The 18,993-nt window shown below is 38.9% G+C and overlaps 1 protein-coding gene across 1 annotated transcript in view; it reads left to right on the top strand.

Moving 5' to 3' along the window:
* The window catches only part of MOCOS (molybdenum cofactor sulfurase), a gene marked incomplete at its 5' end in the record, with an annotated part of 216,079 nt that overhangs the window by 184,058 nt on the left and 13,028 nt on the right, over nucleotides 1-18,993 (top strand). Inside the window, 4 exons of the mRNA XM_080611404.1 lie at nucleotides 6,639-6,801; nucleotides 13,368-13,449; nucleotides 17,512-17,627; nucleotides 18,226-18,331. Of these exons, the coding sequence (XP_080467530.1) occupies nucleotides 6,639-6,801; nucleotides 13,368-13,449; nucleotides 17,512-17,627; nucleotides 18,226-18,331 (467 nt within the window). The remainder of the gene's footprint in view (nucleotides 1-6,638; nucleotides 6,802-13,367; nucleotides 13,450-17,511; nucleotides 17,628-18,225; nucleotides 18,332-18,993) is intronic.

Here is an 18,993-nt window from a genome sequence, read left to right as displayed (position 1 = left end):
ATTTCCTGTGAAAATGTTTTAACCTTCGTTATAGTGTTGCAGTTGTTATAGCTGTACTGTTATAGCTGTATTACAGAAGCCCACTACAGAAGCTGCTGAAATATGTTGCAGCAGTATTCAGGCCCCTTTGGGGTTTAATTCTATTTTTAGCTTTCAGGCTGGTGTTGTGAGATACATACCACAACATTCAGTTCTAGGAAGCCTTTGAAGTGATTGTGCCCGTGAGCAGGTAAGATGTACCTCAGCATGAAAGAAAGCTTATGTTTCCCCACAAGCTGAGCCATGTTTCTTCTCCTCAAGCTCTGTGAGGGGGAACAACTCTAGGTGATGTATTCATACAAACCTGGTACTCCCTGGGAGACAGAACTGCAATTTTATATGGAAGGGGTAAAATCCCAATGCCTCATGCATGCTTCTTGTGCCAGGCATGTGTTAATGGGCCTGGTGTGAAAGCAGGGCTCATCTTACCTAAACTTACCCCTCTAAAGTTAGATATTATTCTGTAAGCAGTGAGGCATCTGCAGTAGGAAATATTAATTGTTCCTGGATATTTCTGTCTCTTTACATTGACTACAAGAGGAATACAAGGCAACTTGGACTGCACAGCTAACACTAGCTGATTTGAATAGTTTAAAAATAGATATTAAAACTGTAACTACATTATGAGGTTTAGTTTTGCATGCCTGGAGTGAAGTCGATGCTTTTTATCACAAAGCATCAGCCATGAAGCTCAGCACTGTCAGAGCTTGTGTTGCCAAAGTGTGAGATACAATTAAATATATACTGGATTTAGTATATGGTATTAGAAGGGACTGGAAGTTCACTATAAATAGCATTTAGTTCTCCTCCTCTTCTCAGAGTGTTTCTTGTGTATTTCCACTAGTTTCATAGAAGATACATGTGTACGTGTGAAAGGACAGTAGAAGCTGACCTAATACATACTCTGACAAAGAGCTTTCAATGCATAAGGAGGGGAGGCCAGGAGATGGAGTCAAGAGTATTTTGATTCTCAATATTTTCTGTATTGAAGTAAATCCCCAAAGAAAATGTGTTTGCTTTTGTGATTTTCTACCTGTCCACTAGGCATTCTTCATTTTTTTTCTTCTCAAAGTCTGAGTGGCATTTCTACACTTGTCATACATTTATAACCTGTCAGTCTCATTGTCTGCTTATAGAAGAGGTAAAAACGCTAACATACAGCCCACCATTTGTAATGAGCTTCAAAATTCAGTTCATCCCATTCTTTATCAGGCAGTGGCTTAATCTCTTCCCCATAGGTACAAGTGGAATAGAAAGCCATCACTGCCAAACCCACACCATTGCTAAGTGCAGAGTGCACCAGTCTCCACAGATCTATGCATGTCATTACCGCAACTTCAGCCTGTATCACCTTAAAACAGGAAAATAACCTGTGCTACATGCACTGGAGTTTGAAGCAAGATATGCTAAAGAAACCTTATCACAATTAGATGGCATCAAATCCTGAAAATAATTTTGCCTTCTAAAATATTGATTATACCAGCATCTCTAGGCGTGACCATGAAAAGGCTGAATACCATAGAAAATTATTCCTTTGCCATTCTCTTATTGATCTTTGTCATACGGACTTCACACTTAACTTTATATTATGCCCTTACTTTAGCAGACTCATAAACCTCTGAAGTAATAATTGTGTAGCTTGTAGTTTCCTTGTTCTTTGTTTAGAATCCAAAAATTGAAATTCATTTTCATGTTCTAAATCTAAAATACATTCAGATGCTTTGAAGTTGCTGGAAAATTAAGGAAGTATTTTCCCAGCTAAAAAATTGATCTCCATTTTCATTAGTTATAGGGCTCTAAGATAGCTGCTGTGAAAAGGTGAAAGTGGTTTAGACACTGAGCAGCAATAAATTAATTCGTTGTGTGATACTTGGATACTTGAGATCAAATCTCATGGATTTTTAACTTCAAGTGCAGGCCTCCAGCTGGTATGGGAGGTCAGACCATTAGCATGTGTAGTAAATAGGCTTTGTAAGTACATGATCACTTGCATTACCTAAAATAATATGTGCAGTGGAAAATTCTGGCTCACTTGGGTGTGCAGTACCCAGCCCATCTGCCGTTGAAATCTGCCCACTAACCTACTGGATGTGGAATAGATGACTTCATTAGTGGCAGCAGGACAAGCTCGATGAGCATGCGAGTGCAAACTCACAGCTGTTTGATCTCCTTTTTAGAGTCAAATCATCTCCTCCTCTCCTAAACTCTGATTTTTCTGTTCTATTCTAAGTGGTTTAGTATGGGAGGTGCTTGACCTCCAGAGAAAATGAGAGTGCAGCATGCATTGGTAGCTGGGAGGATGAAGCTTGGCATGAAGATCAGCCTACTGCAGGTCACTTAGTTCCTACAGCATTTTGTAAAGTGCTCCTGGCCATGGGACCATCTCTGTTCAGTGTTGTGCCATGGGTTTTGTACACATGGCTCAGGAACTGGAGGGCAGAATGTTCTAACTCAGCTTCTTAAATGCACTTTCTTTTCCTCAACAATTCCTTTGTTAATTGGGCAGAAGCAGAGAAGAGAAATAATCTTTATCCCAGAGTACTTTTTTCTTCTTTCCAACAGAAAACCATGTTTTAAACATACATTTTTAAACATGAACATCTCTCATGTCAATGAATTTTGCATAATTACATAATACAATGTGGCCAGTGAAAAAGGTTAGGACTTTAAACATTAATAACTTTATTATTCTTCCAGTAGTTTTCACAGTATAAAAATTGCATCTCAACATAGAAGACAAATTAGCTTTTAATTTAAAATACAATGCAAATTCCTAGTAATCAGTGAATAAATTATATTCAAGACCACTAACATTTTTAAAATTACATAATTTAAAACCTGTTCAGTGATTCCTTTAATATGTTCAAAAATTGTGTTAGCCTTCATGCTGACATTGCAATGAACTATGGAGAAATACAGCCCAAAATGGTTTAAAGAAAATTCTGGAAGTAAAATAAAATAAAATAAATAAAATAAAATAAACGCACCATGGTTTTGCAATGGATATTTTTATATTACAAGAACAAAAAGGGACTAAAGCAGACAGGAAATGATCCTTGTTTATGGCAGGTTGAGAAGAACTTACGTTGGATGATTAGCCCACCTGCCATGCTGAGAATGAAGGTGTATGCTAACATCTATCAGTAAAATGATGGTCTCCCTTCATTCTTTCTGTTCCCCTTTTTGATTTGTCTCAGTAGCCAGAGATGGTCAGACAACTTCAGGGATTCAAGCTAGAAGCTATGTATTGCTTACTGCAGTGTATGCTAACCTGTTTTATTTTACTTCACAGTAAGCTTCATTGTTTTGTTTACTTTCTTGGTTGCCTGAATATAAGTATCTAGTGACATTTGAGTGCCCTGCCTGACCTCCTTCTGCTGATCTGCGTGGATGTGGATTGTCTTTACAGCCTGTGTCATATCTGTTAGCTTCGAGCAGATATTTCAGACATAATCTGAGGGAGCCGAATTGAACCACTCTTTTCATGTCTCAGATGAAAGCAGAGCAGGTAGACTCTCTCTCTGAACTGCTCTCTTCAGTTGCTTGTAATTATTTAACAAACCTTTCAGCCTCTGTGATAATAATGGCAGGAGACAGTCTGCACAGGTCACAAGCCTAAGTACCAAGAATAGAAATGTATATGTTCTTCCATGCTCATCTCCAGTATCAGTATTAGCAATAAACCAGCTCTGCTTCATGATCAATCTGTCCAAAGTAGGGTACATGGTTCTTCTGCTGTTGCAGCTTTATTTACTGGGGTCCTAGCAACGCGTGTGTTGTGGTTTAAGCCCAGCCGGCAACCCAGAACTGCACAGCCGCTCTCTCACTCCGCCCCTCTTCTTCCCCCCGCTTCGGGAGGGATGGGAAGGAGAATCTAAAGAATGTAACTCCCACAGGCTGAGATAAGAACAGTCCAGTAACTAAGGTATAACACAAATCACTGCTGCTACCACCAATAATAAAAATGATAAGGGAAATAACAAGGGAAGAGAATACAACTGCTCACCACCCACCCACCAGTACCCAGCCCTACCCGAGCAGTGATCTAGCCCTTCCAGGTAACTGCCCCCAGTTTATATACCGGGCATGATGTGCTGTGATATGGAATACCTCTTTGGTTAGTTTGGGTCAAGTGTCCTGTCTCTGCTTCCTCCTGGCTTCCCCTCCTCCCTGGCAGAGCATGAGACTCAGAAAGTCCTTGGTCAGAGTAAACATGACTGAGCAACAACTGAAAACATCGGTGTTATCAGTGCTGTTCCCAGGCTGAAAGTCAAAGACACAGCACTGCAGCAGCTACTAAGAAGTAGAAAAATGACTGCTACTGCTGAACCCAGGACAACATACAATAGAGTAAGTTGAAAACTGGAGAGGAAGTAAGGCATTTGACAGTGTACCGGGGACTCCCGTGAGAGGTCAGGGACTCGCTGCAGGGTACATGTGTGTATGGCCTCTCTACTATATCAAATAGCTAGAGGAAGGAAAAAAATGGGCTGAGGAGCTATAGTCATGTGCTGCACCTTATGGTGGAGCCTTGAGTTAGTTGCCATTATTTTGGACCTACCAGAGGTATTTTGAGCGGAAGGTGTTGATCATTTCCAGCTATATGCTACCTTAGTTGTCTGGCCTTTCCCCACAGTGCCTATCAGCGTGTAAGAATTAGCAGAAGTTCTGATTAAAGAAAGAATGTTTTGCTTTGCTCATAAACCTCTTGCCTTCAGTGAGGGGTAAGCAAACACGCTATTTCCTGAACAAGATTGCTGTCCTGAAGTGGAACCAAAAACAACTGAATGTTACAATAGGGAGCTAGGAATCTTTGTGCTCTTTTTTCTATTTTTCTGCTCTTTTAGCTTATTCTGCTCTTTTTATCTTGCAAATCCTGTAAAGACCTGTTGTATCCATGGGAAGATGTATTAATGATTAGTGATCTTCTGCTTTGGAAGGGGGATTTGTTAGCAGGAAATTCTTGAAGCTCTTGGATGATCACCAGCTGTTCAAATGAATTTTGTAATCTAATTATGCAGGATAACCAAAAAATACTGGCCTCTCCAAATACAATTTCCAGCAAGAATGAAAGTCTATTCTTCAGCTAATATTGCAGTCCTTGGGCTATCATTCCTCTTCTAAAAAGACAGGGCAAAGGTTCACATCATTTAGGTGCTGACAGTCAGAAGTGCTCGGACAACATGGTTTCAAACGACACTGTCAGACTAATTGAAACGAAAGTTTCAATTTTTGACTGAACTTTTCATCCCTGCTCATTTAAAAACCTGCCAAAGAATATTATATATTAAGTAGCCTGATAAAATATGTTTCTTCTCTTTAAAAAATTTCCATGTATTTTCTGTATTCATTACAGTTGATAGCACTAAAGCCAAGTATTAGGAGTTCAGCTTTAATGCTTTCATTTTTCAGTTCCAGAGCACCTTCCCTCAGCTTTCCGTAGTCAGGCCATCAGTGTCAATATACTGCTGAAGGCTCCTATAAAACCTGGAGAAGTTTATAAGGGTGGGCTATTGTGGATTCTCTGAGGTTTTGGATAGAGCACATGTTAAACAAAAATGTGATTTTTACTTAATCTAACCAGTGCTTCCAGCAATGCTTTTTTCCAGAGCATCAGGCTGTGCTTGATATATCTTTTTCACAATACTTTTTGCTAAAGTCTTTTGCCAGATAATTTGCGTGAGCTGCACTAAGTTTTTCTACAAGAATTCAACAAAGTTCAGCTGTAGCTAACTTTTCTGCATATTCAACTGTGACTAGAAAGCATATATGAGCTGAAGCATTATGTTTAAATGCCCAGCTTTATGTTGAATGGTATTAATATTTTAACATTCTGAAGGAGAAAGCAGTTATTAATATCACCCAAAGGCATTACTAAAATTGCTCTCTTTTTGGATTATGTGATTACCATCTGTGTAGCATCAGTAACAGATGTTCTTTTCACCAGAAAAATGTACATGAAAACAAGGACAATATGCTTGCATGAGCTATTGGATGTAAAGAGTGTTGTAGAAGTAGTGGAAGAACAGATAGCAAAGAAGACAATGTGCTTTGTTGTAAGGAATCTGGAGAAACTGTTATGCTCCTAGCTAAACCAAAAGTGTCAGTGGTGGAAGTTTTCTCAAGTGGATTCACTGATAAAGTGGTTCCAGTTTTATGAAAAATAGGTTTTTTCAGAATTTTGAATTTCATATTTCTCTTGCTTTTTGTTTGTTTTGGTTTTGCTTTGATGAAATGTCCATGCTTTGTAAATTAAAAGAAAATTGCTGAGGGGAAAGGTCCTAAAAATGGATGAGTATAAGACTGAAAGCAGTTTTCAGAGTGTTTCAGAGATTGTTTATTCTTATAGCTCTGTGAAATAGAAGTGTATGATAATATGTAACAAATTCTAGTAATTCCATTTTGATTTGTCAGCTTTGTGCAGTGATATCTTTATCTTTGATTTGCAATTAAGGCTTCTTTTATTAAAGGCTGACATTGGCTTGCATAAGTTTTCCTGATTTCAACGAATTTCTTTAGGGGTTTCTTTTCCTTCTGTTTTCTTTTCAGCATGAATCTGTTACTGCAAATAGCATTTTCTAAACCTGATACTTTCCTAGGTTACAGAATGGCCAGTAGGAAACCAGGGTTTGCTCTATGACCGAAACTGGATGGTTGTAAACCAGAACGGAGTCTGCATAACTCAGAAGCAGGAGCCAAGGTTGTGTCTTATAAATCCCTCAATTGATCTGAAGAAAAAAATTATGGTCATTCAAGCAGAAGGTTAGTAAACAAAATATATTTCCCATCTTCATTATTGATGTCAGATTTCTAGGCAGAGACACCTGCATGTACCCAACAAACTACTGAATGCTGTGTATGCTTACTCAATTCAGGGACACATTCTGCTACTACCTGTGGATGAAGAAAGCCCACAACATAATATGCAGCCCTGGGTAGTTTCCTAGCTTGTTTTTGGGATGGGTGGAGAGTAGACAATAACTCCTACATGAAATCATGAAGTGAATGCTCCAGGAAGGACTAATGAACTGACAGATGTGGAAATCTACTGACTACTATATCTATCCAAATCTTGAAGTTCACCAGCCTGAAGGGACTATTATTGGTAAAGGAACAGGAGTCTAACATCAAACAGCCCGGCCAGAGACCTTCTCATTTTACAGCTCTCCTCCTTCCAGATGTGGGATTAGAAGGGTAGAGTCTTCAGTGGAAACTAGTATGAATTAAAATGAGGACCAGGCAATATTTAGCCCAGTTAAATACTTGCACTAGCAGGCAAATATTTCAGGGTCTTTGGACATCAAAACTCTTTTTATACTATGCTGAGGGAAAAAAAAAAAAAAAGAAATAAAACCCTGACGGCAAGCATTAGGGGAAGCCTTTTTTAGTTGGGGGTGCAAATTATTTATTTTGCTAACAGTGCTGTTATCACTGGGCACTGGAACAGGTTTGTATTCCACAAAGTAGTTGTTTATGCTGAGTTTGCATGTGTCTGAATGCTGTTCATCATTTCCCGGGGGTCTAACATTTACTCAGCCTGTATGTCTTAACCATTAATAATATATGTGCCTGCATTTTCAGCAGCAAGAGCAAAACAAGGGAACCTATATTCACATTTTTGGCTCTCTATTAGAAATCCATGTGAGTAGATCTGTAGTGATTTAATGATTGAGCGCGTCCAAAGGAGGGCTACGAGGTTGGTGAGGGGCTTGGACCACAAGCCCTACGAGGAGCGACTGAGAGAGTTGGAGTTGTTTAGCCTGGAGAAAAGGAGACTTAGAGGTGACCTTATCACTCTCTACAACCTCCTGAAAGGAGGTTGTAGACAGGTGGGGGTTGGTCTCTTTTATCAGGCAACAACTGATAGAACGAGAGGACACAGTCTCAAACTGCGCCAAGGAAGGTACAGGTTGGATATTAGGAAGAAATTTTTCACAGAAAGAATAATAAAATATTGGAACGGTCTGCCCAGGGTGGTGGTGGAGTCTCCATCCCTGGATGTGTTTAAAAAGAGATTGGATGTGATACTTGGTGATATGGTTTAGTCGAGGTATAAGGCATGGGTTGGACTCGATGATCTTGAAGGTCCCTTCCAACCTGGTAATTCTGATTCTGATTCTGTAGCCATGATCTCCTTTCTGTTTGTACATTATGTTTTTTGTCCTCCCCAGCTGTCTGAGCGCTGTTCATAAAATTAAGTCTGACCACTTGATTTCGTCTGGAATAGGTTTGTAAAATGAACACTTAGGTACTTCCAGTAGTCCTGTGCAATTCTGTGTGTGTTTCTGATCCCAAACACAATCTAGTCTCTTCCTGGGGATCTGACTGGCTCATTGGAACACATGCTGCTATTTTCTAATATTCCCTCTATAATCTTTCCTGGAAAAGGTATTGTTAATTCATTTCGCTTCTGTGTGGAGCACCTTGTACCTCAAATTTTTGTAGTACAGATGCATAGACAGCCTTCTCTCATGATGTTTAAATTGCCGAGTGCTTCAGAGCAAATTATTTCTAGAAATTCAGTTCCTTACCACCTCTCTTCCCTTCTGCCTATACCTCTTGCTTGCAGACACAGCATGAAGTCTTGTCCAAACTTTCTCATTTATCCTTCACATTTTCAGAGGCTTAGCTCTGTTAGGTCTCTTGGTTGTTTTGTTCTGCTCTCTTAAATATGTTCTTCATTTTTTCCCTTACTAGTGCCACATTGTTCAGACAAGTGGATATCCATTAGAATGTTTGCCTGCAAATAATACCTGCACTGACATACTTCAGAGGAAGTTTTCTCAGACAAAACTGACAGTCCGGGTATCCATTTCTCACTGAGATTTGCAGTGTCTTGCCATAGTTAGGGCCAGGGTGAAATTCACCTTTAAATCCTACATTTTATTTTGTGTCATTTTTGGAGTTTTCACTGTCATTCACCTTCCTTCCGATGAAAGCAAGAAACATTTCCACCCAGAAGTGATTGAATACATGTGTGGATCACTTTTCTGCCCATAAAGAAAAGTGATCAGATTTCCAGCACTCTAACAGAAAAATGCTCAACATTTATTTATAGCCTGCTTTGGTACAGCCAGTGTGTAAGAGTGGAGTAATTTTATTCTTTGTTTAATGACTGTAGATACCAATAATCCTAGCCCATAAGCTGGTCTAGGCCCTTTTTATAATAGTTCTGCTATTTTTCACTCTCAAGATGTTCTTGCAACCTGTGGCATTTTTTTCATGCTCAACAGTGAGATAATGGCTCTCATTTTCTTAGGGAGACTATTCCAAAGGTTAGTGATCATAAGATAGCACAATGATGGGAACACATACAAACCGGCAGGGTAAGAGTAAGCAGACAAATCTGTAGGAAGTTGTTCCAGGATTTATTCTGTTTTCTTTCCCCTTATGTGCAGACTAAATGCATGATTTGTTTGTTGGCATTAAAATTTTAATTTTGCCTTTTACCCCTTCACATACATGGGCCATTGTTGTATCTCCCACTTGTTTCATGGCAGACAGATTTAATTTGATAAGTTGACTCTTTCCTTGAAAATCGAGTGTTATCAGTGTTGTTTTTGTCACCACTCTCACCAACCTGTCAGTAGTTTGTTGCTAATTTAGGACCTGAAGCTGAAAGTGTATGTATAGCTGTAGCAGCGATCAGTGTGCTGAGGAGCCAAGCTGACTGTTCTGCAACACAAAGCCTTCACTGGCTCATATTGGTGGCTAGTGTTATTTCTGATTTGCAACACTTGTCCTGCTGAGTACAGCCACCTCCAGGTCTGTTCCAGCTTTGTTGCTTTATGAGTTATTTCTCCCACTGGATGCCTCCCACCCAAACTGCCTTTCTTTAGCTACAATATAGTGCATCTTTCCAAGATGAGTTTTATTTCTCCAACTCCCCCTCTCCTCCTCCTGCCCTCACAGTCCCTATGCAGAGTTTCTCTGTTCTTCTCAGTGTGATGGGGACATATATGGTGGTAAAGAGTGGGTGAAGGAGGTGACAGCAGTGGAAAAGAAAGGCTGCCCATTTACTGAATCCCTTCATTCCACTGAACGTGAAAACCCAGCAGCTCCCGGCTGAATGAATGATAGCTGCTGTGAAGTTAGCTGCCTTCCTCCTGCTCCTCTGCAAGGAGGCTAGTAACCACTCTGCTTTCTCTACCAGTTTCTCTGTTGTCATCTGCACTCTTCTCATTGTGAGAGCAGACTCTGGCAATGATTTCTATGTGGAGCGTGCTTTGCTGTCTGGAGGTGTCTTGGTCCAACAGAGGGAGCCCAAGGCAGCTGTGCTGCTGGGTTGAGTGCCTCTGGTAAGTGTCTTGAGACAAGTGGGGAGAATCCCACATAGCTGAAGTATGCAGCATTTTTAAAGAATATTTTGCTGATGCAGTATTAGCTGATGGTGAAGACTTTATTGTGCCACTTTTAAACATTCATGAGTGTCCACTCTCCCCCTCCAGGCACATGCTTTTCTCTCCCTCTAGAACTTTTCGTTAGTGGAAAATGTGTTTATGGCTCTTCTATTTCAATATGGTTGATATTCTCAGTCTTCTCTGTCCAACAAAATAAAATTGCCAACATGATTTAGTGTGACAGTAACTACTTTGATGCCTTTTGCTGAATCCTCCATGTGCTGAGACACCACCTCAAGTTCTTTCTTTAATCCCTGCACATTGGGTGTCTCTGTAGCTTGTCTAACAACAAGCCTGGGATGGGCAGACCCACTGTCTTCCTGAGCCAGCTGTGCTATCCTGCAGCCCATGTGGGTAGCAAGGATATCAGACTGGGGCTCTAGACAAGACGCAGGCTGCTTGAAGGCTTAGAATCTTTCCCTGGCATGCCTGCAAAATTAGTTGTCATGCATGGCAGCTGGGGAGCTCCAGGCATTCCCCTGATTCCCAAGGTAGTGGATAAGTGAGCAGGGGAAGGGCTTGTGCTTGATTCCTCACTAGCTTTACTTCACTTCAGTAGAGGGAGCGAGATTTTAATTTTGAGAAACTGCATTTATTAATTTTGTCAGAATTATTTTCTTAGGCTACATGGCTGTTAACAGGCATCTCCTATTCTGTTTGACTTGAAGAGTGCAATGAACCTTTGCAATCACAGGACTGGGCCTAAGAAAATCAGTGCAACTCTAAATAAACTCCCATGGAGAAAAACAACTTCTTGTATCTCCACTGAAACATTTAATGGTCAGGCTGCCAGCAACGAAGATGAGCAGGAGCAAGCACCTTTATTTCTAGAAGCCCTGTCACTTGAGTGGGAATCAAGGGAAATCTTGTCCTGCTCGATGAAATACATGGGGGCACAGATTACACTGGGTTTCTTCCTAACCTACACAAAAGTCAGCCAAAGAGTATTTGGCTGAGAGTACATTTCTGTAGAAGACTAATTTCTCTCTTTCGATTTTAGCTGACAATCAGCATTATTCTGACAAGTTGTGCATTAGTTTGCCACTGCAGAGAGGGAGAAACTCTGAGTGTTGTGAAAGCCCTTTAAAATTGGAGTAGAAAGATGTTAGCAAAACTGAACAACTAATTACACTTTATGGAGTTTATTATGCCTTCAAATAGTCATGTGTTACTGCCAATAAAAATAATGGGAATTAAGTGCATACACTGATGAAACAATATACATGAATAGTTTATATTTCAGTCTATTGAAATAACAGACCTCTATTTTTTCCCATTGACTGAAAATAGGAACTGTAAAGACAAGAATATTTTTTTTATATTAATACTTTGAGCACATCTGTGAATTTTATTATCAAGCCAATGACCATGGAGAATGACAGCTTTTACATTTTAGTAACTGGCAATATTCTACTTTATTTTTTGCCTTAAGTTAGAATAAAATTGTAATTAACAATGTTCAACTGACCTAAACATCACCGTAAAATGTGTACTGTTCAATAAAAATGTGATACAGTTGCTGGTGTATAAACACAGGGCTTTTTAAAGCCCCAGGACTGTAAGAAATTTTGTGAGTATGCCTTGCTTAGAAAGCATTTTTAAAAGGTATAACAGCTAAAGATGCATCCAGGATTAAACCTTTCAACCTCTTCTTTTCCAGAAGAAAAGTTGCTGATGTTTATTGTTTCAAAGTACTAAAGTGTTAGTTCTACTCTATAAGGTGATAACATTGGCTTTTTTTTCAGGTTGTTGCAAGTGAGTTCAATGCGTTTATTCTATGTTTTATTTTCCTAAATGAACCTAGCTCTTCCGTCTCTGTCTTCACGTCTGAAGTATGCAAACTTTATTAACTAAGAAAGGAGTAGACAACTTTGTTTTGTAAAATGTACATGGAACAGATCTGATAGTCAGGATATAGTGAATCTAAGCTACATTTCATTACTCTCCAGAAGAGAGTAAACCAATTTGATTTCACCATATCACAGAGCTGTAGAGCTTTATTCTTATTTGTCCCGCAATATAAACAGGAAGAAGTAAGTGAAATCAAAGTATGTTGTCATAAAGCTGGGATATGGGAGATCTAAGTCTTTGCTATATGTTGCAGTATAATGGAAAAGAGTTTGAAGTCATTGCAGCCACACGCTAAAACTCTGTCATTTGAGATTACTGCTTTGAGCTAACAGAAAGCCAAATAGTATAGCTTTTCTTTTTGCTTCTAATAAACCACAGTAGCCTTTCCATCTCTTTGGCTGATTCTGTTCAAGATAAGAAAACTATGGAAGAAGTTGTTAACATAGATCATTACCAGGGATTACTTACCTGCTTTAAACTTAGAGATGGATAGATGAGAATAGTTCTCTCATTAGTGGTTTCCATAACACATTAAATTATTGTAGTTTTATATGATACATTGTATTTCTTTCCTTTTTTAGGTAATTTTCTATTTCCTAAAAAATAAGCCTGTGCTTATTTTTTATCTTTCCCTCCTCCATCTTTCATCTTTCGTCTTTCAGATCACTCTATCCCACCACTCTAAAAAAAAATCAGTCTGACCTCATCTCCTGATTTGCTAGAGGGGCCACAACAGTGATAAACTCATCCTTTCAACAGAAACCATGCCTGAGACAGGAATTCTGTGCCAGTTTCATTGCCTGAGATACACAGAGAATGAAGTGACACAAGCTGAAACTGTATATTCCTTAATGTGGCTTGCGTACCAAGGTCATCTACAGCCTTTGTTCTTTGCTTTATCGTTTGGAGCCACCTGCAGGCAGAGAATATAATTATACCAAAAAGAAAGAATTTTGGTCATGCTATTTGGGAGGCTGCTGTGATTGCGAACAGGTGCAAAAGTAAGAACTTTTTGCATGACCCTGTGATTTTGCATGAATGTTTTAATTAAATATGTCTTGGTTTTTGCCCATCTAGGCATGGACCCAATATCTGTATCACTAGAAGAAAATACTGGAAAAGAGACTGTGATCTCTGAGAGCAAAGTCTGTTCACACAGGTGAGAACAGAGAAGAATCAAACCTGAAAATCACTGTAATGACACTCAGGACACGATTGGGTGGACATACAGGGGCAGAAATCCTTAAAAAAAGGTGAGGGGAGGGATGGAAAGCAATGAATGACTTGGTGGACCAGGAGAAGACAGATTTAGTAGACAATTTGGCATGCCCAGCACATCTGGTAGAAAACAGTAAAAAATAATAAAAAGGAAAAAGGGGGGAAGGACGTTATAAGGACTGTGACTACTTGGCACTCACTTGAATAAGGGAAGGAAAATGTGGTTTTTGGTATTTGCTCCAAGGATGAGAAGAGGGAAAGGTGTCCCCAGGTACTTCCAAATGCCAGCTGGAGGCCTCAGCAGAACTTGAATTCAATTCCTTCATTTGACAATAATGATGCAGGCAACTTTTCCCATTTGTGATGCACGGATTGAAAATTGCTAGAACCTGCGGAAGTTATAAACAGCTTTCCATATTTACAACCCTTTTTAATTTTGTTTTGACCACCCATGTTGATTAGCGTCCCCTATCCTTTTGGTGAACTGTTTATCCGTCATATTGTCTAAGTACTTCCCAGTCTCATTAGGTTTTCTGAGTGGCAGTGTATCGAGTGCCTTCCTAAAGAACATTTGCATTATCACTGTTTCTTTTCACCAAGCTCCTTGGTATGTCCAACTAAAAGAGCCATTTACAGATTTATATTTTATTTCAGCCAAGGTATACTAATTCGTTGTAATACTCTACATTTGCTTCTCTGAGGGTAATGCATAAACAAACAAGCAGAAGACCTAGCCATTTTCCCCATGGAGCCATGCAGGAAATGATCATGTCCTTCTTTTCTACTAGCTATTCATATGATAAAGAGGATGTTTTCTTCAGAAGTGTATTTTCCTCAGGTAGTGGAATTCACCCAAGAGTCATTTGTTTTAACCATCTGTCCCACTTCCCTTTGTGTTGACTCATCCTTAGGCTCCCCATGGTCAGCCCATCTATTACAGGCTTTAAAATAGCCTAGGTTATCTTTCTATGTTCATACAATTTACTGCCATACTATTTATTGTACCTTGTCTTTCATGTCGCTGACTGTGTCATTTTTACTGTAGGAAGTAGGAAATTTTCATGGGAAACTGCTTAGAGTTCTGAAGAGGAAGAAATAGATGGAATCACAAAGAAAGGGGAAATGTAAGACAAATTGCATAGAATGGACTGTGATTAGCAAGTAAACACGGCAGGAAGTAAGGCAGAATGAGTGGACAACATTGATGAGGCTCTGAAACTCCATAGACATTCAGCAACACTTGAGGCTAGGTTCCCGTGTTTCAGCAGAAAAGACTCTGGGGCCAAAAATATGAGGAGCAGCACAGTGCTTTGCAGTAGGACAGGAGGTGATTTCTGGTCTGGGGTCTTTTCTGAAAATTGCCTTAGGTAAAAAATGAACCAAAAATCTTTGTTAAAAGACTTTTATTCAAAAGAAACCCCTACTAAAGACATTTTCCACTTAATTCTGCTCTCTGATGCTGTGATTTCATCCAGTTCTGTTGGCTTAAGTAGTTACTCTGAACTCACACTGAGATAGCTGAGAAAAGCACATGATGTAGACACATGATGTAGAATCTGCAAGCAGTTAAGTGAAGAAGTTTAATTTCCCAAAAGCCATGAAAGGTTTATGAGTTCAAGTTTCTCTTGTGAAGCAATTCATCAGTGTTAGCCTTCATCTCAGTGGGGGTTGTTCATCCGCATGTGCTGCTCACACCAGAGGGACATGGCTTTTTATATATCTAACAGTGGACAGTAGAAGCTAGTGATGTTAAGGTTATTGATGCTGTAGAAAACCCTAAATGCTCAAGGTTAGTTCTCCACTGAATTAGGCAGGGACGCAGCCTGCTCTTTGACAGGCCACAATAACAAAGAGATCAAGAGAAGGATATCAGTGGTAAAAGAAGACAAATGTATACTTAAAAAGAAGGTGAACCAAGCCTGTTGTGTGTAAATGTGTGTATTATATCCCTTGGGATCAATATTCAGACTTCATCTGTCCTTGTTTCTTGTTCTGTAAATTACCTAGCTAGAAGGACCAGGTGTAATGCGCTGAAGCTAAATGACAGAACAGGAAGATGAGTGGAGAACTCAAGGCAAACAGCAAGTAAAGTCTGACAGAACTAGGCCCTCCTTTATAAATTGTCTGACATATGGCAAATGAAATGTAATGCTGACAGATGTAAAATAATACCCCAGAAAAATAAACACAAGCAAAAAATGAGTAGAATTGAGCTACACCAGAAGAACTTTGAATGAGACCTTGAAGAGATAATGGTGCTGGCTCAGAAAATGGCTTGACAATAAGGAAGAGCAATTTGAAAGCACAGGAGTCTTGGAATACAAAAACTACACAATGACATTTGATGAAATGCTAAGAACACTGTGTGCCTCTAACTCAGCCACTCTCACTCAGAATAGTTAGCAAATAAAAAAGAAGACAAAATTTTGTTCCTGATTTATATGGTATTAAGCCCCAGCAGGCTGCTAAAGGCAGTTGGCTCAGAAGAGAATTTAAACACCCCTAGTAGCTCTTTTTAGGTGGGGAAAAGTATTCTGGGAAATTGTTTCGCCTGCACTGTTACCGTGCAAGATTCATGCCTTCTCATTAGCAGCATTCTCCCTAACACAGTGACCAGCTAGGAGACAAGAACCACGCAGCTCAGACTATGAAATCTCATGTGCAGACTCACTTTTTGGCCTCTTTTTTTTGCTACACTGCCCGCATCTCATAGTACCAGAGTTTCATTTCAGTTATAGGACACCACTAGCTAGATGCAGCTGTCCAGTTAGGGCTGCACTCCAATCAACATTCAGAACAAGTGCTGAAGAGAACCTGATCCCTACAGGATCTCCTTGGTTTCACTTGCCCTGGCTTTCTATATCTGTGACTCTGTTGAACCTGCAAAGCATTTTGTAAAGCCAAGCCACTTCATCTCTCAATCCTAGGGCTTAGCATCTTTTGTTGTGAGAAGCTGTTTTCTTGTTTCATAGACTAGATGTTTTCCATGCAGATCAGCCTCTTTGGCTGGGTAGGACAACAAGATAAGCATAGGACTACTGCTACTTCACTTTCCTTGCTACAAGAATCCTACCTAGATCAGCATGGGATTTTGCATTCCTCTTACCTATTTATGCCATTTTAAAGTTAGGTGTCAGTCAAATCTCCTTTTGTAGTTAATGAAGAGAGTTAAATACTATCAGAGTGTCATACCATCCTGACATCTAAGACAGATAGGAACTAGTTGCCTCTTTCCATTATCTGTGAGGATAACCCTAACTTAAACTAGAGGTCTGGTTTTTAAAAGATTGACGTTAAATATTGCTCAGGGCTGAGGAATCTAGTGGCAAATAGGATCACTTCCCAGTGGTCTGATCTGTGTCCTTCCTGAACTGAGAGAGGTGATCTCAAGATCCTTCTAGGAGTGACTGCATGCATGTAAAGAGGGCAAATCTATTGCCAGCCTTGCATAACTCACTAGACAATTTACTATTAATGGAAATCATCTTTAGATAGATACTTGAGCTCTGCTAGTGGACCCATGTTTTAACATGGAATGTCTGTACTAACATGAATTAAATTAGGAAATTGACATCATTGTACTTGATGGGGTCATTAAAAATTAGATACAGAGTGGCACAGTGGGGCAATATTAAATTCAGCTCAGATTAATCCTCTTTGTTTTAGCAAAAAGCACAGACCAGAGAGTAACTTTTTCATAATACTGTACTGTACTTGAGTCAGTGTCTTGAGCATTATGATTACTTAATCCTTTATTTCACAGTAATTTTCTGTATAAAACTACATTAGAGCTCATGAATATTGACTTCAAGAGTAACAGAGTAAAGCTGAGGAAATTGGGAGATAAAATGATGGAAGAATTTTGCATCAGACACTTATCAGAAAATACAGATACTGTATTTTGTATTGAAAGAAGCAGAATGCACATCTTTGTAATTTGTCTTCAGTTTTGCAAATTAATGTTTGGACAATCAAATTTTAAGTTACTCTTACCTTATAATAGGGTAAAAACATATGACTGTGGAGAAAGAATTGCTGGCTGGTTCTCTATGATTCTTGCTCGTCCATGTCGCTTGATAAGACAAAGTTCAGACATGTCACATCAGAAAAATACAAAAGGTATGTTGTCATTCTTAACAATATTTGTGATTCCTCGGTAAACATCAGACTCATAGACTTCATACTGTGTATATAATTACCCTGATAAACGGTGAAAGAGTCATCCAGTTTGAGGTTTCCCATTTATACCCAAACTATGTTTACCTGCTACTTCTTATGTTTGGTGAAAATGTAAAGCTACATCAGTCTGGGGATTTCATTTTTTTTTCAATCATAACCATTTTTGTCTGGAAACTCAATGATCATTTTGAAAAATGAGTATGAAAAATCTATAAAACAAGAATTTATTCTTAGACCAAATGTCATTATAAAAAGGATCAAATTGAAAAAGCATCAAAAATCCATGGATATTGCTCTTGCAAATTGTCTTATAAATTTAGCAAAATCTCAGCTCTATCTTAATTTCTAAATGCATTGCATCATTATCATTTACAGGTTTGAAGAGATTCTTGGAATCTTTCCTTAGTGTGTGAAGCCAAATGAATAATTTTTTTAATGAGAATGAGTAAGAGGTCAAAGGAAAGATGAGGTGAAATTGCCTGTATAATCTTCCTGATTTTTAATAATCATTTTGGAATGTTGGATTGATTTTTTTTAGGTCTGGCATCTGCTACAAACATTTCACTCTCTCTTGTGAATGAAGCACAATACCTCCTGATAAATGTAGCGAGCATTCTACAGCTGAAAGAACATATTTCTGCAAGGTAAGATCCTCCTGCCTCCAAATGTCTTTCAGAAGTCTTGGATTCCAGAATTTTTCCATAAGATTCCAATGTAACTGTTTTATCTGTAAATTTAGAGATAGTTATTTTATATGTTCAATAAATATATAGGTATTAAACTGCTCATAGGTACTATGAGCATACATGTATTAAATTACTCATTCTGCATGACTTTGAAAATTTGGATTAAATACGCGAACATAATCTGACTGCTAGTCGTCTTTAGGAAAACTTAAACAAAATTCTTGTCAAATGGTTAGGTGGCAGGAGATTATGAGGAACCAGCCAACCTCTATTTGTGGGAAGTACAAGGATAATTACATTTTCTCGACATAAATAATCTGGCAGGTGAAAATACAAAATATTGCTTCTTGCTGAGCTATCCTTTCCTATGGGAAGAATTAAGATTTACATTCACAACATTCACAACAGAAATATTTTAAAACTATCTCAGGATTCATTTCATTTCTTAATTGAAGTTGGCTTGTACAAAAGTGTGAGAGAGAAGCAGCAAATTAAACACTGACACAGCCCACGGTTCAAAGATAAGGAACCCATTACCCACCAGATTTTCATATACTGGCAATATAAAGTTGTTTCTTGAATATAACTAGAACAGGCTCAAATTGCACAGAAAATCTGCT

Source organism: Psittacula echo, assembly GCF_963264785.1.
Source record: "Psittacula echo genome assembly, chromosome: 2".
NCBI classification, from domain to species: domain Eukaryota; kingdom Metazoa; phylum Chordata; class Aves; order Psittaciformes; family Psittacidae; genus Psittacula; species Psittacula echo.
The sequence above is the reverse complement of the archived record's forward strand: the minus strand, read 5'-3'. Positions and strand labels throughout refer to the sequence as shown.